General features: G+C 37.9%; 1 protein-coding gene across 1 annotated transcript; it reads right to left on the minus strand.

The window, feature by feature from the left end:
* Nucleotides 1-9,585: 9,585 nt before the first annotated feature.
* pmp22b (peripheral myelin protein 22b) lies at nucleotides 9,586-22,827 on the minus strand. Its single transcript, XM_020918136.2, has 5 exons — nucleotides 22,667-22,827; nucleotides 21,951-22,041; nucleotides 21,644-21,734; nucleotides 14,157-14,297; nucleotides 9,586-11,106 (listed from the first exon to the last, which is right to left on the minus strand). Exons 2-5 carry the CDS (start codon nucleotides 22,026-22,028, stop codon nucleotides 10,946-10,948), a joined length of 471 nt encoding a protein of 156 aa, XP_020773795.1. The 5' UTR covers nucleotides 22,029-22,041; nucleotides 22,667-22,827; the 3' UTR covers nucleotides 9,586-10,945.
* Nucleotides 22,828-25,556: the final 2,729 nt, after the last annotated feature.

Here is a 25,556-nt window from a genome sequence, read left to right on the forward strand (position 1 = left end):
AAAAGAACTGTTGTAATATTGTCCCTTTAAACAGTGAGGCCTTGTATTGTCCCATTTGCTGATTTCTTTCTGCTGCTATAGATACAATGTGAATACTTCTTTACCAAGTCAGAGTCCCGTTTTTATAAGATCACCCATAGGCCCCTCTCCACATCTCCTCCTCCTCCTCTTCTCTCTTTTTCTCTCTGTTTCTCTTCTCTTCCCTCCAGGCTGATAACACAATTAGCTCGTCTTTGCGGGGCCATGTTGGTTTGAGTGATTTTGATGCATGACCAAACCTGAAGTTGATTTACTCCGGGACTACATGAGCTGCCAATCACCGCTTTTGTTCCCGGACATTTGATGGACGTCCCCGGGGTCAAAGTTCATCCGTGTTTGGTGTTGACCTTGGCCTGGACTTGCCCCCTTTCTGAAACGGTGGACATTTGAGGTCCGCTGGTTCAAAACGGTGGGGTTTTTTTGAGTTAAATGAATGCGTGTTTAAAACAGCGGTGTGGGCAGATCGAGGTCGAATTCGGGGTTGTCGTCTGGACCGCCGAGCCCGGATCATGTTCCCAAATAACCCCACAAGTCCTCAGAGATTTATGGAGGCACTTTTTTACCCAGTGCAGTGAGTGCAGCTCAGATGGGGGTCAGAATTGGCTGAAGTGAGTATTGTATGGGGAATATAATGATGCTTTTGTGACTATAGGGAAATCTGTCAATACTGAATCATCCATAGTTTATTTTTCTGTAGATTTTTAACAACATATTTTTTACAAGATGTATTTATACAACAGAGAAGTTGAGTTTGATCAGAAACCCCAAAGAAACAAATAAGTTACTATCCATTTAAGCAGAAATAGAGCTCAACTGTGACTATGCGCTTTGGTTCCAGACGTTAATTTTCCATTTTTTTCCCATAGACTTTTCGAAAAACTCAAACATTTATGAGATACGTGCCAACTATAATGTAATTGTAAATTTAAGCCCAAAAAGCACATTTTAAACGTAAGATTCTCTGAAATGTTTTAATACGTTACCCAGTGGTGGAGTTAGAAATTTGGGGGCCCTAGGTGAACTTGAGTTTGGGGCCCTCACTATAATGCACTGTTTTGTTGTGTTGTTGTTGTTGCTGTGTTGTTGTTTTTTTGTAGATTTTTTTTAGTTTGTTTTGTTTTGTTTTGTATATTTATTGTCTGTTTTTTTCCCCATTGTTCATGAGACACACATCTTTATTTGAATTAGGGTGGATTGGAAATTTGTCTTATTAGTTAGGTCACCTACTAGATAACTGAAGAGAGCTTAAAGTTGTTTTATTTTGTGCTAGTACAATTACATTTTTTGTTTACATCCATTACATATGATTATTATTATGTTCAAATCCGGGTCAAGTTGACTCGTCCATTCTAACGTGAAAGGGGGAAACCTTTGACAATTAAAATATATTTAACAATCAGTTTCTATTTTTATGTTTTTGTCTTGTTTAAAAGTAAACTAATCTAATTTAATATCATATATTAAGAGAAAATCAAATTGTTCTGACGCCTCGGTCTTTAGTGACACTGAGGGCAATTGTTTGGGGGCCCCTGCAGGTTCTGGGGCTCTAAGCGGCCGCCTGCTGTTGCCTAATGTTAGCACCGCCTCTGTATTTACCAGTTTATAGCGCTTCATTCAATTTATAGCTCTTGTGCTCATTAGTTTCCACATTAGCTCTGAGCACGCTTTCTGACTTTTAATATCATTTTTTTCCGAAAGTCTATTGGAAAAGTTTATGAGAAATTTAGTTTGGGTGTGGGCGGTCACTGTTGAGCTCCACTGCAGTATAGTTTTATTAAAAAGAAGCAGTTTAGTAGTAGTTGCAGTATTCTGTTAAAGAGAAATGGTTTTACTTGAACAATTTTGCAGTATCGTCATTGATTTTGTAGTATTTTAGTTGTACTTTTAGTGGAAAGCAGTAGTATAAACACTATAGTAGCTGCGTAAGTACTTTCTAAAGCAATATTTCCACAATTCTTTCCTCAAATAATTCTTCCTGACCCCTGAGTACTTTAACTTGTACTTTTCTCCGCTCGTGTTTTCGTCCACATCTAACTTCACCCAGCTGTGTGCCCTTCGCCAAATTCTTCTCCGGTGGGGGGTAGCAATTATTAAAGCTACAAATTACCCACACAGAGCGTCTCCCGATGGCTGTGATGGCAAGCAGATGGCAACAACCACAATCGCCACCCCCTTCACCACCCCCCGCCCCCCTCGCCTCTCGGACCCCCGGAAAAAAAACCTATATAAAGCCCCATTTGCATTTCATGAGCTGTAATTGCGTCTATGGCCCTGGTCCGCACCGGCTTTGCGATTTTGTGCCTGTCACCGTTCTGCGCTGTGGGCCTTGAAGGGGTCGTGATAGATTAAGGTGGACCTTCTGTTTGCGTCCCACGTATTGTGTCGGAGAAATGAGAAGTATTATCTGGCAGTTGGCGCGCACCTTAAAGAAAAAGGGGGAAGCTGAGGTGAGGGGGACGCTGGACAAGACAGGATTAATGGGGAAGTGATTATTTTGAAAGCTCGTCCTTGACCCTGGTGACAGTAACACAATGCTTTATGTTATCGCGTACCAGCATTAGAACTGTGTGTTTAAACTACTATGGAATAGGGTTTATTTTGTCCTCTTTTCACCACATATTTGAATAATGAGCAACTGCAGTAAATTAAATCTGGTTTTACATTTTAGCTCAAAATTATTGTCTAATAATAATGCATTTGTCTTCTATAACCCTTTTTCTGACATATCTCACTGCACCAATTGCCAAAGTCCACTGCTATGATATTAACATGGGTGAGTGTCTTGCTCAAGGACAAAGCAACTGTAAGTCTAACCTTAAAATTTCTAGACAATTTGAGCCACTATTTATGGGGGTAAACCACTGAAATGGTTCTAGTATCATTTGAAGTAACGGCTTGAGCGTTCCACTGGCTTTAAAGTCCGAGAGCAACATTCTCGCCAGCCTTTAGTAAACAGCATCATACACTGTGACGTATCGAGTTAGACAATCAGCATTCTATATCATAATACAATGAACTGTGAATGTAACGAGACCAAATGTCAGGTCATTTTACCGATCTTCCCAAAGCAACAACATAATCTTTTCTCGCCTGGTGAGAAAATAAATGAAAATAAATTTTTGGGTCTGATTGACCTGCCCCAAGAGAGAGGAAAGTGTGAGGGATATAAAACTTTCCAGCCTGGGGAACTTTCCAGCTGATTTCCATCACTTGGTTAAATAATTGTTGTCTAAGTACTATTAAAAAGTTACTTAGTAGGTAGTATTGTGAAGTAGACTGCAGTCCTTATTGTTCAGTACTTCTATATGTGTATAATTTGGACTCACATGTCAGCTTTATCATAGCACCATTTGGAAATCAAAATGACATAAAAAGAACATAATTTGGAATTTCTAGTGAAAAATACTCTTGACTGGAATATATTCTCTATCAATGTCTCTGTTTAGTTTTAAGTGGATTCATTTTATGTCAGACGACTACGTTAAAGGTACTATATTATACAAAATTAAATCATGTGGGATTTAAGCCATATTATAATGTTGTTACCTCATCAAAAACATACTTGGAGTTATGTGTTGTTTCATTCACACATGTTTGAGTAACTTTTTATTATTAAATTCTCTAGATCTCCAAAGCTTAAAATGTTCTGTTCCACCTTGTGTGTCATGCAGTTTTCAAGTTTACAGCTACTTTTTACATTTTACTCAGTAGTAATGGACAACTGCAAGGCTGAAATCATCCATATGATTCTAGTCAAAGTGTATGGAGTTCAAAAACACACTGGAGAATTTCCTGTGTTTTCTGTTTGAGAGAATAACTCAGTCTAAATATGCAGAGTTTGTGTGTTAAACATGTGTGAATGAAACAAAACACAACTCTGTTTGTGATGAGGAAACAACATTATAACAGAGACAACAAAAACAGTGTAATATGGGCCTTTAAAAACAATATTGTTATTATCAAAACCATCCAGAAGCGACACACATTCAGCCCAGAGGCACTGCACTGTTTAAACTATCACACAAAACACACACAGCTCCACTGCACGCTGCTACAGACAGTATCCAGACTCAGTGTAATAGATATAGACAGACACGTTTAATTTAGACTAATATGTCTCGAGTGTCAGGTAAGATTTATAGTTATTTAATTAGTATTGAAACCAGTGAAGCGTAAATAACTTTTCTAAAATGTCTGTTCTTTTTTGTCCCAAGAAGAAGTTGACCTAATCGTTGTGTGTCTTTCAAAATGATAGTCTTTAATCAAAAGTGGAGAAGTCCTTTGTCTTTGCTCTGATGCGTTTTGCCATTAAAAACCTTATAATAAATCTAAATGGAGGGAAATTAATTAGTTTGACTGAAGGATAATGGTGAGGAGCCGTCATTTGTCACTGGGAGTGGGTGTATGTTGGGTGTATGGTAATCTGATGCTAATGCACGGAGAATCTGCCCTCGCCAACAAGCAAACTACCACAAAGGGTTAATGGTGTAGATAGGCGTAATTGTGTTAAAGCTGCAGAGGATGCAACACAAATTTAAACTAAGAAAAGAAAAGGCAAGTTTATTTGAATAGCACAATTCTTACACAAAGTAATTCAAAGTGCTTTACAGAATAAGAAATACATTAAAATCACAATAAAAATGAATCAAAACATAAATAATCATCTTAAAATTAAAAGGAGAGAGAGACATTAATTACATAAATTAGAGAGAAGAGTGCGGAATGAAAAACTTTCAGTCATCTTTGCAGCTAAACAGAACCGTTTTGAGCCTGGATTTAAACAGAGTCAAAGCAGAGGCCTGTCTTACATCTTCAGATTGTTCCAGGTTTTAGCTGCATGAACCTGAAACGCTGACTCCCCTTGTTTAGTCCTGACTCTGGGCACCCGCAGGAGGCCGGTCCCTGAGGGCTCCTCAGAGTGCGAGATGGTTCATATGACACTAACATGTCACAGATGTACTCTGGTGCTCGACCATGGAGAGACTTGTACACAAGCAGAGCTGCTTTAAAGTCTATTATCTGAATGAATAAATTAACAATCATTTAATGAATAATACATTTTATTCCATACTGGGCTTGAGCAGAGCTTGTATTGTCCACCTGTCCACGTCTATAGGTCATGAAACTTGTGCTTTATTTTGTAGATCCAACATTTGAATGAATCAGATGAACCATCAGTGTTGGGAAGGTGACTTTTAAATGTATTCCCCTACAGATTACAGATTACAGATTACATACCCCAAAATGTAGTTTGTAATGTAATCCAATAAATTACTTAAAGTGAGTAATTTAGTGTAATACTTTGAATTACTTGATATTGTCATGCTTTTTAAAACTACATGAATGTAGCAACCACATCCTGAAAATTCATGTTTGTTCTCTTCAAATTGTCTGTTGAGCCCAAATCTCCATGAACAGACTTTTGTTTTACTGTAGAGGAGCAAAGATGAGGATCTTAACATAAGATGTTTTGTTTTATCTGCTTAAAGAAAATAAAAAGCAGAGTCTTTCCTTAAACATATAAAACATATTATTGATAGAGAAATTGTTTTATATGAGATCACTGCTGCCTTAAATTATGTCCACACTACTGTTAGTGTCATATTGTTTAGACCTGGTTTAGTCCTGGTTTAGATCTGGTTTTAATCCTGGTTTAGTCCTGGTTTAGCCCAAAATGTGCAAACAGGAAAGTACCACCTTGCAATCCATTTATTTCCACAAAGTAACTGTAATCCAATTACCACTCACTTAAACAGTAACTGTAACCGAATACAGTTACTCATAATTTGTACTCTGATTACATAACTCCGGTACATGTAATCTATTACTCCCCAACACTGTGAACCATGATTTGAATGAGATGAGTTTGCTGTTTACTTTTCATTTTAATAACTTTAACTAAATTCTCATGATAATCAGATTTGGAGTGTGCACATATGTAACCTCAGGTCTTCCACAGCTCTGTATGTCATGTTTACTTTGTGCCACACGGGGGCAGTGTTCACCAACATATTCCCACACACATTTGCTGCTGCAGTTTCCACTTACATCCAGCAGAGAGCAACAGAAAGCTGTAGTAAACATGAGCTGGACCTGTAGTGGACCAGTTGTGTTATGTAAGCGTTTAATTAGATTATTTTGGAAAACTATTTTTATTTAACTTGGATTATAGTTGTGTTTATATTGGACATACCAGTGGAGCAGTGTCCCCAGTTCACCCAGAGCAGATATGTCGGAGGCGAGGCCGTGGGAGGCCGTGACCTATGAGTCCGGTCCCAAGAATGTCTCTATGTGAGGACTCTTTCATCTTCATCCTTCACTTATCAGTTTAGACTAGAAACTCTCTGTAATAACATTATATTGACTTAAACGGGGAAAACTGCCTCAAATTACGCTTTGTTTGTAGTTCTAAACAATGCAATTTCCACTTCTTCTAGACAATTTTATCAAATCTATATCATAATTTTTGGCATATATAGAATGCTAACCACTCTGCCACTGTTATTGCCTTTATTTCACATGAATCATTGAAAAATACATGACAAAAAATATAAATAAGTAGCTTTTTTGAGTTAATTTTGTCCTTTTAAAGTGGAACTAAACCCTAAATCCACTTTGTTTTTTTCTACTTAACTGTATATATGGTGTTTAGTGTGTGATGCATTCAGTGGCCTCTGTAATTTCAAGCTCTTCTGGCTCCATCGACTCTGGCTCTAATTGACTTTGCATTGAAAAATTGTCACCCTTCTCTCTGTAACTGCTGCAGTGAGCCTCGTCATTTTGGTCTTAAAATGTTCGTGTACGTGATCATGGCTTTTTTATTTTGCTATTTTGTCTGTAACTGCTGGCTTCATGAGCTTCATTTGACTTGTTTATATGATCTATGGTGTTAAATCTCGATAATTTGTTCCTTTAGAATTTGTATTTTAAATGCTGTTGAATTTCTCACTTTGAATTTTTTTACTCTGAAAAAAAAAAACATTTGAATTATTTTGATAATTAAGTGTACATTTTCAAATTGTTTAAAATTCAGCATAAATATTTTCAGGCCCTCAAATTCAACAATCAGAATTCAGAAGCAGTGAAAAAAATTCACAGCAAAGATCCATGATGCCAAGACCAAAGCAATTGATCCAAAATGATTCAATCTAATTTAGTAATAAGCAGGAAATGGTGCAGTGAAGCGATCTGATTCATCTGATTAGCTTTATAAACACCTCATCTTTTTTATTTCTTATGTGTAAACCCCGCCCACAGATGAGAATGGCCAATAGGAAACAGCCTCAGTCCTCCTCACTCACTCAGGATCAATTGCTTCTGCCTTGGCATCTTGGATCTTTGCTTTTTTCAGTACAAATTTTACACTCTGAGGCCCTGTCCACACTAGTACGTATTCGAATCATTTTTGTTGTGTTGCAGTGTTCATCCAAACTAATCCGATGGAAAACAGCTCCAGAGACGGAACGATCTGGTGCCGCCAGCTCCCACGAATTCATCTGAGTACAGATCTGATCCGGCACTGTGTGGACGCCTGAAAACGTTGATACGCTGATGTAGGTCTATGTGCCACGAAGTAATACACCGCCAAAACGCCAAAAGAGGCTAGAATATATGTCCATTCATATGTACGGTCTATGTGTCTGACCTGTAGATGTATAATCTCTGAAAAGTTTAAAATGAACCATCTCCAACGCGATAGAAACACAGAACAGACTCACCATCAGCAGAACACCCCTCTGTTACAGAAAGAACACTCATATTCCACTGAGTCGTGTCCTTTTTAAGTCCGACAGAACCTGTACTGCATCATCGCACAAGGACTGAGCTGTTTTTTGAGCTTAGTTTATGCAAATTAACCATGTGATTTTAAGTTTTGTTTCAGCAAAATGTAAACAAATACGCGCAAAGTTGTGTGGATAGGGAAGGTTTGCGGACACAGAAACGACGTGTCTGGACACAAATCGTTTCCGATACGGCGATAAGATGATACGTTTCAGTGTAAATGTAACCTGAATTTTGACTGTTGAATTTGAGGGCTTGAAAATATTTGTGCTTAATATTTAAAAAGTATTTTTTTTTAAATATTGAATTTTAAATCCTTTGAAAATGTACACTTCTGCCATTCAGAATAAAAATAATTCAAACATCTTTGTGCAGAGTTTAAAAAAAAAATAACAAAATTCAGCTGTATTTAAAATTCTAAATCTAATGGAACAAATAAAATTCCATAGTCCTGCTTTAAACTCAAACACTTTATTTTAGGGTACACTTATTAACATCTAACTACCTACTAATTAACATTTGTCATTAATTAGTATTTATTCAGCCCATATTAATGTTTAAAAACACTATTAGATGTTAATAGTTAATAAATTAATCCAACTAACCATGAATTAAGTCATTAAGCTCTAAATATATGATGCTAAAGTGATGTTTTGATTTTAATTTGTGTCATTTATGAAGTGCAAATAAGTAAAAACTGCATTTCTTTTGCCATTAGTCCTTAATAACATGTTTATTACCAAAAGCTTATTAGAATCATAATTCATGGACAAAAACGGCCTAGTATCAAACTAATACGCAGTAATAAGAAGTGTATTAATAGGAAAGTGTTTGTAAATGTCAAAGAAAGAGCAGAATAAGCTTATGGGGATTTAAACATGAATAAGAGCTGAATAAATACTAATTAATAACAAAGTAACCATCTACATCTATGCTAATTTGCAAGTAATTAGATGATAATAAGTGAATATGTTACCAAACAAAGAAATAAAATAGGCTTCATTCCCGGTGGTGGTAAGAAACATCCTTTAATGGTTAATCTCAAGTAGCATTGATATTACTGAGAGCATTTGGTACATGTAAACACAAAACACAAACTGCAGTTGGATCGTAATATTAACACGTGGGCAGTTTTCATTAGAGGTAACTGCATATCTCTTCGAACTGGACCCATTTTAGTATCATGCCTGCACATCTACTACAAAATAAAGCTCTAGACGACATTCCGTAGACTTGCGATGAGAATCTGGAGCGTTTATTTCAATGCTGCTCGCGTCACGGTTCAGTCTGAAATCCAAGTCGCGTGTTTGGGATAGCTGGAGTCGACGCCCGCCCCGGGAGGCTATAGGGAGCTTGTAACCCTAGCTTCTTTTGGCATTCGTAAAACATCTCTAGCTGTACTTTCATCTATCAAAGCTGACACGTGAGCGCAGCGACTGTCATTCAGGTGTGGTACTGGTATTTACACTGGTTCCAACGCGAAAAAAAAAACCTCTACGAAGAATATTAAGAGACCACGTCCGTGAAGTCTTTGGTCAAATCAAACTTAGAGTTCGAAGATGCACTGCGGCAACTTTTTCTGGTAGTTTTGGTTTGCCTGGAATGGTCCACAGTATGGCTTTATATCTACCTATTGTATCTATCTCCATGGAAACGGGAAACGGCGACGCCACCGAGAAGAGTTGCGGGTTAGATCTGTGGAGACGTGACTCTGCTCGGAGTAAGAACGCGTGTTTTTGAGCAATAAAAACACCTGCAATTGAATGAATGCTTGATCAGTTTAATCATTTAACACTGTGGAACATTCCAAGCAAAGTTAGAACCACTCCCGAGAGACAAGCATGTAGTGGACCCCCTACCAGAAAGGTTAGTGCACCTTTAAAACGACTGCACTGTAAGTAAGCTGTATTTTGAAACATCTGTAACATTATTAGTCTCCAAAATACACGAAAATCTAATCATAACAACATTGGATCATTAACACGATTTAATTCACCAACTTTTTCACAAATTTTTTTCCCGTGATCTCTTATTTTCTCCAGGCAAATATTGCAAATTCCCATTTAAAACAAGACAATCCCAAATCTCGATGCGTTAGTCGTTAGTGCGGCCTCAGTCCATTTACAGCAGTCGCGAACACATTATCGTAGAAGCCGAGAAATAGTGATCATAGTTTTATTGAGTGAGAGTTTTGACATCAACATCTGTTACTACGGCGACATATAAACAGTGAATTTTACAGTAGCAGAAACACATGGGGCCAGAGACTGCATCACGTCAAACTTCAAGTATGTTAAACAAATAGTTGCTTGATTCCTGCAGTTCTGAGCCCTTTAAATAATAATAATACTTCATAAACATCTCTATAATCTGGTATGGCTTTCAACTAGAATGCCCCCTACTGTTAATTTTTGGTATAACCTAGTATAGTTTGCCCGAATCAAAGTTATTATTACAGTTCATAATTTCAAATCTATTCCAAAATTTGCGATAATACTGACATTAAAGGCTACTACGTAAGTTTGTACAGTATTGCAATTAAAAATATTAAGTCATATTCCCAAAGCACTAAATACACAATTGCACTTTCGTCTGATTTTTAGATTAAGGGCAACGCGGCGGTGACTGTTGTACTGATAGGAATGATAAATACATAGCACCATTTTGTTGAAGGTAGAAAAAAAAAAGAAAACTTGGCAACCCTTAAAATCAATTACGCCAGAAACAAGTAGTTCTTATCATGCATTTTGGTTAATGAGTTCAGTAATGACAGTTCACTTTTTGGCGAAAAAAGAAAAAAAAAAAAACGAAAGGAAGCTTAAAATGATTTAGTTGTTACAGACAAACACTGAGGCACTTAATCCGCTAAAACAAAGCTCATACATCAGTATCAGAGCAACACAAACTATGTACATATATGTAAAAAGTGTTATAAATAGGTCTTAAACCATAGATACTATTTACATCCTTCATCGTTGGGTTTTGGAGATGGTTTCCATGGTGAATCTGATATACCCCTGTCTGTGATGTCACCGTTCAATCAGCCAATGGCGTGAGGGCCTGAACGAGAGCGCGGGGTCACATGGCGTTTGGGGTTTGGGTTGGTTTCAAACTCTCGGGGGGCTCATTCTCGCTTCCTTAAGATGACGTAGATGATTCCGCTGATCAGAGCCAGAGGGAAAGCCACCCAGGCCAGGATGTAGGAGTACCCGAACGAGTCTGTAGAGGGCACCCACTCCGGGCTCATCACAGTGTAGATGATGGCGCCGCTCATCACAAACAGACCTGGAATGGTAAAAGTAAAGCAATGAGGAATGTTGTAACTATTATTAGATTTATCACATCCTTGGCTCCATGGAGATTTGTGTTTTTTGTTATTTTGTGGAACATTCCAGGCTAAAACAAACAAACAATAACATATCCACAGAGAAAACGAGGTTTGAGATCCTCCACTAGAAAGCTTACGTACGCACCTTTAATGTATTTAAAGATTATTTATTGGCCTTTTGTTGCTGAACACCTCACGATGTTTGTCTTGCGGAGTTAATGAAAAAAAAAGTTGGTACAAATGTTGTTGTTGATAAAGTTGGATTGGTGCATCTCTATTGGCTTTGCGGTCACGTAGCAGTATATAGATTTAAGGTTGGTGCACACATGTGAATGGACCACTGTTCTTGCCATTGAAAGTTCCTGCCAGAGGTGGGACCAAGTCGTTGTTTTGCATATCTCGTGTAAGTCTCAAGTCTTTGACCTCAAGTCTGAGTCAAGTCCCAAGTCAAAGAGAGGCAAGTCCAAGTCAAGTCCAAGTCGTCTGCTTTGAGCTTCAAGTGTTTTCAAGTCTTTAAACCAAAATACAATATATAGCTTAGATTTTTGCAATTTATAAGACTTTTAAGATAAATTGTATATAAAAAAAAAAACATAGTATATTCATATATGAGTATTTATGGAGCATGGGACATGTCAGTTTCAGGTCCGGGGCCAAATTTGGCCTACAATATAATTATATTTGGTCCGCAACATCAAATCAAATATGTATTAGAGCTGCCCACCGGCTACAGATAGACTATAGAGACATTATTTATTTAAAATTTAGTTAATTTTATATTATGCTTGTTCAATGTTGAAGTAAAACTAATATTAAACATTTATTTTAATGAGAAAAGGTTTAACATTACATATCTCAAAAGAAGAGAAAACATGCAGATGTTGAAAATTTTCAATAAATATTTAGTTTGGCCCATGACTTAGTCCCAGTTTTTAATTTTGGCCTCTGTGAATTTGAGTTTGACAGTCCTGACATAGAGTATATAGTTGTAGAAAATAATGTAGTTAATTTTTCCTTTTTAATGTCTTGATAAGATCTTAGTATGAATCATTACACTCAGGACAGAAAGAATTCAGATTTTAAAGTGCTTTTCAAGTCTTTTCAAGTAACAGACCTCAAGTCCAAGTCAAGTCCCAAGTCTTACTCCATTTTTATCAAGTCAAGTCTCAAGTCCTAAAAATAGTGACAAAATAGTGACCTGGATAAAAGTGTGCAACCACTCTCATTGCCTTTCAACCAGTTAAATTTTAAGTACATCCTACACCTTCTCTTTCATTTAATGTCTCTCTGATTATTTATGTGTTGATTTGTTTTTATTGTGATTTTAATGTATTTCTTATTCTGTAAAGCACTTGGAATTACGTTGTGTACAAATTTGCTATATATATAAACTTGCCTTGCCTATGTGTTTAATCTCTCCACTTTTTCTAGATAAATGCCGCAACCCTTATCCACCTTAGCAGCAGAACCACCACCTCCTTATCTCCTCCTCTTCTCCACCACCACAGATATTTTCTCCTTTCACACAGGTCAGGTCTGTAGCTACAAAGTAAAGTCTGTCATTGACCTCTCCAGTGCAGATTGTGGTTATTCTATGGTGGAAATTTCTAGTTTATCTGATTTTTCTGCCATTAAATTCCAAATTACAGAACAAAAACAGGCCTGGAGTTGTGTTTTGTTTCATTCACACATGTTTAACACACAAATCCTGCATATTTAGGCTGAGTTATTATCTCAAATGGAAAAAAAACTGTGCCACCTTATAATGTCATGTGGTAATACAAGAAGTGCTCCACTGTTTTTAAACTCTACATTTCCATTTTGGGCTTTGGAGATGTAGACAGACTAAAAATGCAGGATTACTCAAACGTGTGAATGAAATAAAACACAACTCCGGGTTTGTTTTTAATGAGATAACAGCATTCTAACATGTCTAAAAGCTCACGATCAGTTTTGCGTAATATAAAACCTTTTCAACAGTTGTAAGTAAAGTATTTATGGGAACATTTTTACTGCCTACTTCTATACCCAAGCAAACTTTCTGTTCAATGCCTTCAATGTGAGCTCCTCTGCCCACCTCTTAGACTGTCACAGGGCATTATCTCTGTCCAGCCCCTACTCAGTGAGACATCTGACATTTCGACTCCGCTTTTGGCTGCAGGCCCAGTATTTGGCTGAGTGGGCATCTGTGTGCCAGGCAACGCGCTGGCACAATGCAGCGCCCCAAACCTGGGAGGTGGAGGAGGGCTGCCAACCACACACAATGGACTGGCAAAGGGCAGAGTGGAGTACACAATCGTAGCTCTAAGCATTAGTAACTGGCTCAGACTCTAATTTAATTGTCTGCCATAGAGGATGCACTGCGGGCTTCGCTTTAACTCCTGCTCTCAGGCCATGTATTGGGAGTGGCATTCGAAAGCCATTTTTATTCACTGTCTCTGAGCACAATATTCTTTTACTATAATTGTCACCTATCATCACCTTCCAAAGCAGTAAATGTGTATTAGTTTTTGCATCATTACATTTTAATAATCTATTTTTAGGTAGAAAAGGTTTCAAAGTAGTCATCTGCACACTGTTTTTGAAATGAAGATGTTTCGACTGCATTCAGAAGTAATTTTAGTTTCAGTTTATTACAGAAATGTTCATATTTTTGCTTATTTTGTAAAGTAATATTTTTTTTTGTACTACTGCAACTTAAATGTGTTGGGCCTCCTTGACAAGTACATTTCTCCCAGTATGAGATCAGTCAAATTCCACCTCGTCTTTCACTTTATAATTAAAAACACCATCTTACAATCTAAACGATCCCTTCATATTTCAACACAGTGCACCTTTGGGTACCTTCTAAGTCCGTATAATGCCAAAGCCAGCCACAAGACGGCAGTAAAGAAATATACACGCCGCTCCTAACTCTATTTGCGTCTCCTAACTTATGTTCTCATTTGAGTCTTGTTAAAGTCATCAAAACCATTTGCGTCCGAATATAATGTGTAAATGGACTTACTGGCTAGGATCTGGAAGGCTCCGGTGAGGAAGAAACGTCCTCCCTTCTGCAGAGTGAAGAGTTGGCAGAAGAAGAGGAAGAGGGCCAGGCAGCTGAAGATGATGGAGAGGATCATGAGGGCCTGCACCGCCTGGATCCACTCTGGACGCACAAGGACACAAACAAGACAGCAATCAATACCAATAACGACAAACAATTAGCATTAGCTGTAACATTAAACCGGTCTGCGAGCTGTAAACAGAAGGATGTGGGCTAAAGAGGAAAAGGAGCAAGACTAAATGGACTGATGAGTGTAGTAATGTTTGGATGATCGTTTGTTTTGTTTGGAGTTGCTGAACATTCATTAACTTGAGTAAACATCAAGGGTCCTACTCCAATCCCTTGAGGTACACCAAATTAATCACATTACATACACTACCGGTTAAAAGTTTTAGAACACCACACTTTTTCCAGTTTTTTACTGTTTACTGTTGACCAAAACATATTCTAAACATTGGACTCATGAATGTGTCCAGATTCTTTTTACGATATAATCAAATATTGGTCAGAAAGTTCTTCGCAAGTCTGTTGCAGAAGTTCCATAAATGTGTGGCACTTGTCGGTTTCTTGACTTTCACTCTTCTGTCCAGTTCATCGATGGTATTTAAGTCTGGAGACTGTGCTGGACACTCCATGTTTTCAAGCTTTACCATCTTGTTCTTTGTTCCTGAGGTAGTTTTGTCAGAGCTTGGACTTGTGTTTTGTGTCTTTTATCTTTTTTTTTTTTACCTCTGTCTGTTCACTTCTTACTTTTGTACCATTTCAAGCTCTTCATTGGACTTGCACGACTTGAATTACAAAAAATAACTGGAAAAATTAGGGTGTTCTAAAACTTTTGACTTTTATAACAAACATTCATTTAGTGATTAAATTTTAATTTGTTTTAATATAAATACACACAATGGAGCGAGAGAAAGAGAGTGAGAAAGACAAGCAAAAAAAACACAAAAAAAAAAACAGCTTCAGACAGTAAACATCAAAGCATCCATAACAATGCCTTGAGGTACACCAATTTTGCCACGTCACTTTAATGTATTATTCAATTCTAATTATATAAACATTTACCAAAAATATGTACAAACAATCTGAATTAAATGTGAGAATGAGAGGGGGGAAAAAATAGGAATCTCTCAATTGGAAAAAAAAAAACAAAAACAAGGCTCCAGACCGGCTTCCTTCTGGGAACGTATAATGGATCCATAACATGCAGATATCTTGTTGCTAAAAGCCCTGTGCACCCCTTTACAGCAGCCCCAGGACTGAAACGCTCCGTATTGATCCTTACTGCTAGTCTTTCCAAGGCCCAGGCCATTAACCCATTAGACACCTGCATCGACTAGGAGCTATCCATCTAACTATTTATCTACCTCCTGTGTCTATCTTTATATTGTTGAGTTGTTGTTATGTCCTGGAGTGTCTAGGCCTCATTTGCAGCGCCATGCCAGGAATCCTAGGATTTCTAAGCGGGGGCTATTTCTTGTGTATGGGTTATGCACACTGCCTTCCAGACCTCTCAAATTTCATAAGAGCTCTGTCCGTACCCTCCTCAAATGACTATATCTGTGTTTCGTCTTGGATGCTAACAGCGATTTATGCTGTACACTCACCGTCCAATCCTCTTTGCGAGCTAAAAGTGCAGCGTGTAACTTTTCTTGTCTCCATGGAGAGGTTATCGCATTGCCTGTGTTATATTACATTAATTTATCTGATATTTGTTTCGCTTTTGGTGTTTTTACTGCTCGAAAATACCTTAAAAACATCAGATCGGACTTGTAAATTTGCTTTGCGGCACCATCTGCTTGTCTCCATGGAGATTTAATGCCGTACTGTGGAACAACGAAGCAATAACATCTCCATGCACAAAAGCAGGTCACAGAAAACTTACAAACTGTATCTTTAAAACCCTCCAGCTCATCTAGTCAGTACACTATATCTCTATACAATTAGTTTTTATTAAAGCTTAAATGCCCGACTATTGATCCACTACCTTGAGCAAATTAAAGTAATGTGTTTTAATGGGTAACCACTTAAATGCATTATTATTATTACAATGCATAATTTATCCTTGAGTGATCTTTTAAACTTATTTTACCTTTCGCAAAGATACGCAGCACTAAATGCATCCATATGTTTTTCTTATTGATGTTAAGTTTCATGGGAAGCAAGAGCCTATAGCAGCGACTATGGACTCTTAATGCACCCTGCACACTGTGAACTGAATAAAACTTGAGCTAAACATGTAGACAGTGCTTCCTACCATCCAAAAATATGTTAATCTCAACCTCTATAAACATTAGATGGGGTTCAGTGTGCAGTAGTATGAGTGTAGAGAGACATTCAACCAATGGACGGAGCCAAAATCGTATCTCATGACGTTGAGATTAGTTCATATTTTTAGGTCCTGTTCTAGAGATATATGCACTTTTTAGCAAAGACACTATCGGCCTTGCATCTCCAGCACAGTTTGATTATTTTTTTTTTGGGCTGATCTGTTTCCTGGAGAGTGCACACGAAGCTTTATCTGAACACTTTAATGCAAACAGATAACTGCTCAAAATATGACTATGTAGCTCTCTTGAAGGAGACTGTAGGTGAGTTTAACCTAAATTAAAATGACATAATTTGGCGAAAATAATCAAAATCGGCTCTACAAATCAACCCAGAAATATCGACCGTTGATTGCTCGCTATTCTAAGCAGTCAGTACCAGCTTCGTCCATGAAAACAACAATATCGTTAACAATCTCTAATACCGAACTCTAATCAAACCCCCTGCCAATCATGCAACACTAGCCTTAAGACACATCTAAATTTGTTGTTGTGATTTCATACTTGTTTGTCAATGAATGCTTCAAGAGAAACCGTGATAAGCAGTCCAAGTTCAAACCCAGTGAAGGCTAACCACTCTGCTGCCCAATCTTCTAAACTACACAGTTTACTAGGAATGTGACAACAACTAAAATAGTGTTGCATCGTATCGTCATAGGTGTCACAATAATATCACGGGCCGTCAAAATATATCAAATTACACTTCTCTTTGCTTAAATGAAGAGTTATGGTGCAGCAATAGCTAAAAAGAAAAGATGGAACTACATAGCCCATGATGCTTTGCTCCATTTCAGTGCAGACTACAAGAAGAAATAACAGTTCTAAGCACTTTTAAGTCTTTGTTTTTTGGATTAAGTCTTGTGAAGGTATTTTAAGAGGAAAAACATTACATTTTCACACAAAAAAATCGCAAATAATCTCATACAGTGAGATGAAAATATCGTCCAGAGAGATTTGGATATCGTTACATTGCTACTATTTCCAAAGTCCTTCTAGATTTTGAATAGGCAGTTCGTATTACCTCGAGATGACCTTTACTTCAGATTGGAAACATGAGACTTTCTTCGATTGCATGCACCAGTGGTTAGACTTGTTTTGCGTCTCTTCTCCAGCACAATATCACATCTGACAAACAATTAGATTCCACTACTTATAATAAGCCCCAGGTTATGTAATAGCTCTTGATAATGGCCGTGATGGATGACCAAAATGTTCCATCCGCCGTAAACACAAATCCTCGCCGGCTTGTGATAAACACATCTTGTGCGTCTTCCTTCCTCCGTTGTTGCTGTCATAGTAGGAAAACAGTGGCATGAGGTATTTCCTGGCCTCGGGTTCAAAATAAAGATGATAAATATGACAGCCGCCCAGTAGTTTACACCAATGACATAATGTGTCTTTGTGGTGTTACCAAGCGACAGCAGATATATGAAGCTGTTCTCTGTCCACGGTTTTCAGCACTGATGGATGTACTCGATTTTGTCACTTAAGTAAAAGTACAGATACAAGTGGAAAAGATTATGCAAGTAAAAGTTAAAATACCACATGAAAAAAATCTACTCAAGTAATTCTATTGACGTACCTGTTTAAAAATGTACTTTAAGAGTAAAAAGTTCAAAAGTAGCATCAAATGTTGTGATTTTAATCAAGAATTTAGCTGATTTGAAGTGATTTAAATTATTTCTTTACTGTTTTTGAGTATTTGGTTTGCTCAAAGTTCGGATGTTAACTCAAATTACATCTGCTATAAGTAAGTCTCAAACCATAAAGAAAAGTACTTTTTACTTTTCAGACCAGATCTAAAGTGTAGTGGAGTAGAAAGTACAAATACCTACTCTCAAATGTAGTGAAGTAAAAGTAAAAATACCACATGAGAAAATCTACTTAAGTAATTCTATTGGCGTACCTGTTTAAAAGGGTACTTTAAGAGTCAAAAAGTTAAAAAGTAGCATTAAATGTAGTGGTTTTAATCAAGAATTTAGCTGATTTTAAGTGATTCAAATGATTTTTTTGCTGTTTTTGAGTATTTGGTTTGCTCAAAGTTAAGTTAAATGTGCTACAAATAAGTCTCAAACCATAAAGAAAAGCACTTTTTACTTTTCAGTCCAGATCTAAAGTATAGTAGAGTAGAAAGTACAAATAGCTACTCTCAAATGTAGTGAAGTAAAAGTAAAAATGATCTAAACCTAAAATTTGTGCTTTTATTTTGTGCTTCGTTATGTTCCACCACTGGTTTTCCAAATGATGAAAAGTTACAACCATTGCCACAGCAATTAACTAACTTTATTTCAAAACAGAATATTAAATCTTTTGACTGGTTGCGCTCTTCAAATTACCCATGGATATAAACAAGGAAATCCCCTTTAGCAGTGCCATAAGTTTAAATCGTAATGAGTATGTATGTGTACAATGGAGTAAATGTGGTCATTTCCTGGTTAAGAGGATGTTTAAATTTGTTTTGTCATGTGATAATTTATGACACTCCTGCCCTGCCCACTGTATTTCATGTTCGAGTCAACGCCAAAGGGGGAAATGAAAACCAAATAAAGTCCATGATTCAACATAAAAGCGCATGACATCAAATTTTGGGCTACACAAACTTTCCGATTAGTAATCCCAAACTATTAATGCATGTTTCTCCAAATGGTTCAAATTAATCTTTTCCTGGCACAGAATGAGTACACGGGCTTGTGACCTCATGTGACCGGACTGCGATGACTATGCTGCTTGAGAAATTTTAATTAAAGGTCACATTTGTGTATACTTTGAACATCTCTCCATCTTGGGTAAATGGAAATGGCAGTATCCCAGCACCTGGCTTTTAAGTAATGTTAAATCAATATTGCAGCACGTTAGGAGCAGAAAATACTGATATAGGCGTTTTAATAACTGAAAGTCGTCCATAAATCATAAATACTAGACTGGATTCCTGGTATATGTAAGTGTCTATAATAAATCTTCACCAACTTGTCCACATATTTTAATTAGTTGATGTGGTAACACTGCCTCACAATGCGAAGATGAAGTAAACCTCTTGTAATACTTCTGTTTTTTCCCAATATATTTAGAAATTTAGTGAATACGGAACGTTATATTATGGTAGATTGTCCAACACCGGCTTTTCTTCATCGAAATGTTATAGCTTTGGCTGGAAAGTTCTACCAGGCTGGCGCCACCTAGTACCTCCACTCAATTTAATTTCTCTCCAGCAACTAGGTCAGGAATCGGAATACAAAAACTCCAGAAGTATGAGTTTGGGCACCAGCCAATCAGCGAAGAGACATACATTCTGTGTCGGTGACGATTCCCGAGATCGAGGATTTAAAACCGGAACAAAGAGAATGTTTGGTGAATTTTATCAAGGGGAAAGACGTTATTGCCCTTCTTCCTACGGGATTTGGCGATTGGTCAAATAAAAAAAAAGTACCCGCCTACCGTCGAGCGGACGAATCCTAACGCTGCGAGGTCAGACGGTTTCCACGAAGTGAAACCGGCTGATGAATCAGGCTAGGAAAGTTGCACAGAACGGCATTAAATCTCTATCTCAGCAGGGACAAGTCGATTTTTTTTGCTTTTACAACAGAGCTTAATATCATTTTGTGGAACATTTCAAACAAAGCAATTCCATATCCATGAAGACAAGAAGAAAAATGGTATTGGGATGCACCGATGCTGTTTATAATGTTTGTACTTTTATTCATACAAGTTCAGTAGTCATTTGAGGGATAAATAACAGTTACATAACACATTTGGATCTCTTGTGTTTTAAAGGAATAAGTGCCATTTTCCATCCCCACAATGGTATCTGTTAACATTGGGTATTGGTAGATACTTAAAATCGACATCTGTATCAGACCTTAAAAAGTTGCATTGTGTATCTTTAACACAAAAACAACTGATTAGAATCTACCCCAGAATGCAACACAGCTCTCAACAGGACCAAATCCAACCTGCTGCTATCTCCCATCTCCACAAAGCGCAGCAGAGCGAAGGGACACTTTTCTTAAATAAACAGAGTGTGTCATGACTGAAAGCTGGTCAAACAAGAGGCTGCCCCAGGACCCGCCGCTGCCCTGGGACCTGCCGCTCTGTCAAAACACACACACACAGCCAGGCTCATTCTCCACCAGTGACATCACCCTCACCGCACCGGACGTTGTAAGCTGTTTTGGGGCTGCAAATAACTATAAAAATGTTACAGTTTAAAATGGTAAGCGCCAGGAAATTTTGGCATTAACTAAACATTGATATTTTTCCTTTCCCCAGACTATATTATACGTCGCCTATCTTTGGTACACTTTTAGTAAAAATATTATGAGCAACAATGGTCAAATTTGCAGTTGCAGGATGTTTTACGAGAAGCAGTAGTAGTAGAAGTAGTAGTAGTAGTGGCTAATGCATCTTTTGGTACATTTGATCGACAGTAGATACTTGGTTGAGTTATTCATTCATTCAGTATGTTCACTTTGAGTACTTTAAGATCAGTTTGACTAGTTTATTTTAAAGTAACAATATTTTAGGGTCATTTTCCTCCGCCTTTTTGACATGCTTTCAGTGTATAGTGTAACATTTAGGTATTTCCAATTCTGACAGCTCTGGTTTAAAATACACGTGCAGCTGCTGCCTTAAATTGTCCTAATGATCCCTGAGCACTATTCTCTGACACTGGGCGTGACCCTGCGCTATGCCCTACACGAGGTGGCCCAAGGTCCCACCACATAGATGCACAACTTTAAATACTCCGGTTTCCACACCAGAAGCAGTGGCAGCGGCAGCCCCACCCCAAAGCCCCTCTACAACACACTGGCCCTCAATATGGACATAGCACCATGACTATTTATACAGTCACAGCCTATCAGCTCGGACAGTACCACATTCTCTGCCCTAGATGGCACCATGCTCCCAGAGGAGACGGGACACACCCACATTACGAGCAGTTTTGCATTTTAAAAACAGTATCCACTTTCATCTAGCATTTAGAGAAACTATTTCAGTAGTAGCATGGACTACAAGTGCTGCAAAGACTACAAATCCCAGAGCAAAGCATTGCAGGAGTCACTCCAAGGTAATAAAAGTAGAAATTTACAGATGTTTAGAGTAAGAAATCAGTTTTTGACTTACCACCAGCTGAAGCAGGGACACAATATTGGCCATTGGTAGAAGAGCAGTTTTGCCATAAGTCCGAAGTTCCAGACTGTCCAGTTGTCCATACCTAAACAATGACAAGATATAAACAATTAAACTGACAAAATGCAACAAAAATCGTATTAATAGGCTTTACTACCCAAAGTAAAATGAAGATTAGCTTTGCACCAATGCCAAAACGTGATTTCAAATGCACATTGTTGAAGATTATAAAGTTATGCATTTATTATGACTTGTTTTGTTATGAATTATAAATGACCAGACTAGACTGTACGTGACTTACGCTGACAATCGTAGACACAAACAGAAGCACAAGGGCAGCGACGTGCAGGAAGATGATTCCCAGTAGTAGCAGCAGCATCTTTACGCAGCGTCTGGACACAAGCGAGAGGAAGAGTGAAGTGAAGACAGCAGCTCTGCGCTTGTCGGGGTGGCTCTGTCTGCCTCTGTTATGATGCCTGTGACAGTGTGAGTGCGTATTTGGGCTGCTGGTGGGACATGGGTGTGTCGCATAGAACAGGATGAAAAGCAGCTCGGGATACCTCATCTGGACGTGCGTCAAACGGGCTACAGTAGAGTATGTACACTATGGACCTCTGCCTATTTTAGCCTTTGGGATTTTTAACATAGTTTTGACCTTAAAGTATTAATTTATGCTACGAGTCTTTTTGGACTTATTGGAGGCTGTGTTTTTCAATGACATAACTGGAAAACTTTGTCACGGTCCAATTTTAAGTGCGCGCCACACTTGCGTCACTCAAAAACAAAAGCGCATTTCTCCGTCAGTAAAAACATAAGTCTATTTCTAAGTAGGTTTTAACTTAAGACACACTCAACATAAATAAAACTTTGTGTAATTAGCTTATACGTGTAATAAACTATAACTTCAATGTTGTTGTAAAAGTAGCATTTGTATTCCATATATACGCGCTTTTCCTGCTTCTCCCGAGCGCCTTATCCTACTGAGGAAGTTTACATTAGAGAGTAAAGTCCACTTACTTGTTGCTCGCAGCTGTAATTCCCACAAAAACAAGGCAAAAGCGTTACAAAGCGTCCCTAAAGTCCAGAAGCACCGGGGTATCCTCAGTGCACGGAGCGCAGCGTCGGACTGAGAGCAGAGATTGATGCCAGCGGCTGACGTGCTGTTATAAACGCTCTCATTTTGGAAGAACGACGCCCCGTGTGCGTCGCTACGTCACGCACTGACCCTCAGTCACAGTTCCCGATATAGACGCTCCGTGCGTAAAAGAGCGTGGTTTCCTTAGTTACCGACGTGTGTTATTTGATGGCTGGACACTACTAGTATTATTAGAGTTAGTAAAGAAACAACAAGATTTTAAGAGAAATTATTTTATTTGAATATTATTTATAAGATTTTTTAAATGATTAGTATTATATGAAATGTTTTTGAAAATAATTATATTCAAATAAAACAAAAATCTGTAGACCCGTAGTTTGGGATTTAGCGGTATCAGCTGTTAGTAGTATGTAGTATGTAGTGTGTAGTATGTAGTAGTAGTAGTAGTATGTAGTATGTAGTATGTAGTATGTAGTATGTAGTAGTAGTTGTTGTATGTAGCATGTAGTATGTAGTATGTAGTAGTAGTATGTAGTAGTTGTATGTAGTATGTAGTAGTAGTATGTAGTAGCTGTAGTATAGTATGTAGTAGTAGTAGTTGTAGTATGTAGTAGTATGTTGTATGTAGTAGTATGTAGTATGTAGTAGTAGTAGCTGTAGTATAGTATGTAGTATGTAGTAGTAGTATGTAGTATGTAGTAGTAGTATGTAGTAGCTGTAGTATAGTATGTAGTAGTAGTAGTTTAGTATGTAGTAGTATGTAGTAGTATGTCGTATGTAGTAGTATGTAGTATGTAGTAGTAGTAGCTGTAGTATAGTATGTAGTATGTAGTAGTAGTATGTAGTAGTAGTTGTAGTTTTTATTATTATTATTTTTGTTATTGTTTTTGTTTTTTTTCAAATATTTTACATCCAAATCTGCAGTGACGTGACAAGTATAGGTATAGTATTAATGGTGCACTGTGTAACTTTTCTGGTGGGTGGTTCAATACCTGCTCGTCTCCATGGAGATGTTACTGCTTTGTTTACCATTACACAATGAATCTTATCTTTACAGATTAAAGATTAAAAGATATTTTTAATACCGTGCTGGTGAACATTCCATTCAGAGAAATAACATCTCCATGTAAAAAAAAGGTGGCTCACATTCCAGCAGATTGTATTTTTTTTGTTTGCTTTTTTTAATAAACACTTGTGCTATAAAAAGACATTATCTCATTGTCATGACAACGCATACAGTGTTATCATCATTAGTTTCACTTCCTGCTCTTTAACCTCAACGCCTTCGACATGCTCACGCTGTTAGAGAAAGTGGTGAGTGTGTCAGTGCGATGTTCCTTGTTAAAGTGGGCCTTTGTTGTCTTGGCGATAGGAAACAAAAACAGCGATGAAGCCGGGCTCTCCCCAGACCGGGCCTGCCCTCAACCCACATGACTGACCAGAAACCCACGTGTGAAAGAGCGAGAGAGAGAGAGAGCAGCGTGTCGGGAGGGTGGAGGAGAGAGACAAACACAGACACAGAGAGAGAGAAGAGAGAAAGCGCAAAAGAGTGAACGAGAGGTGGGTGGGAAGAGGGGAAGGAGAGAGAGGAGAAGACGAGGCAGAGCGCACGATAGAGACAGAGACAAGAATAGAGAAAGAACGAGAGATTAAGAGACAGAGATAGGAAGAGAGCTAGAAAGAGAGATGAAAGAGGTGGTAGGAAACGGAGGGAGAGAGAGTGAGAAAGAGATTGGGTGTAAGAAGAGAGACAGAAATAGGGAGGAAGAAAGAGAGAAAGACATATACTGTAGAGGTGCTGGGGTTAAGAGAGAAAGAGATAGAGAGGAAAAGAGACAGAAAAAGAGAAGGAAAGAAAGAGGGAGAGAGAGAGAGAGGGAGAGGAGGGGTGGGAAAGAGGGAGAGCAAAAAGGAAAGAAAGGGAGAGAGAAAAAGAGAGGTAAGGGTGCGAAATGGAGGAAGAGAGAAATGGACACAGAGGAACGGGCGGGAAGACATAGTACACAGCAAAAACTGGAGGGTTAAAATTTTAGGGTAAAGTATTTCAGAGTTGTTTTTAACTCCAAAAGTGTTATTTTAACTATTTGAACGTTAAATGGGGGTTTGAGTTGGGGTTATTTGTCAGAGTTGATGTGGTTGAGGTTAATTCAACTTCCTCTAGTGTTAATTCAACTTCCCTTAGTGTTAATTCAACTTTCCTTAGTGTTAATTCAACTTCCCTTAGTGTTAATTTGGCTCCTCCCATTCACCACTTCAAACTCTTGTAAGAGAAGACCAGTTTGAACCAGTTTTGTTCATAATTTCATCTTAAATTAACTAAAATAAAGTATAAATAAAATAAAACAGCTCTGTGTGTTGTTTAGTTAAATCAGGAACTGTACAAAGTGTTATCTGTTTTCTCTCAAAACGTTAAAATAACTCTTTATTTTGGGGTTAAACAGGAACTTTGGTCTAGTGTTGCTTAATTAACATTTCCAAAAATGTTCAATTAACTATAGAACAGATTGGACTCATATAAACTCTGAGAAAATGTTAAAGTTGATTCTGTGAGAGTCAATTTTAACACTTCCACTTTTTGCTGTGTAGTGAGTGTAGGAAAAGAAAGAGGAGGAGAGAGAAAGAAAAAGAGTGAGTGAAGAGAAAAGAGGGGTAGGTTTAGAAATAGAGGGAGAGAGAAAAAAATTAAAGAAACAAAAAGAGAGAGTGACGGAGGAAAAGAAGTAGAGTGAGAAATAGAAGGAGCAAAAGATGGACAGAGAGGGAGAGGGAGACAGAGAAGTGTGAGGGGCTCTCCTCTGTTTGGCATGAGTC

Source organism: Boleophthalmus pectinirostris, unplaced genomic scaffold, assembly GCF_026225935.1.
Source record: "Boleophthalmus pectinirostris isolate CB_2022bp ecotype Guang Dong unplaced genomic scaffold, ASM2622593v1 HiC_scaffold_14, whole genome shotgun sequence".
NCBI classification, from domain to species: Eukaryota; Metazoa; Chordata; class Actinopteri; order Gobiiformes; family Gobiidae; genus Boleophthalmus; species Boleophthalmus pectinirostris.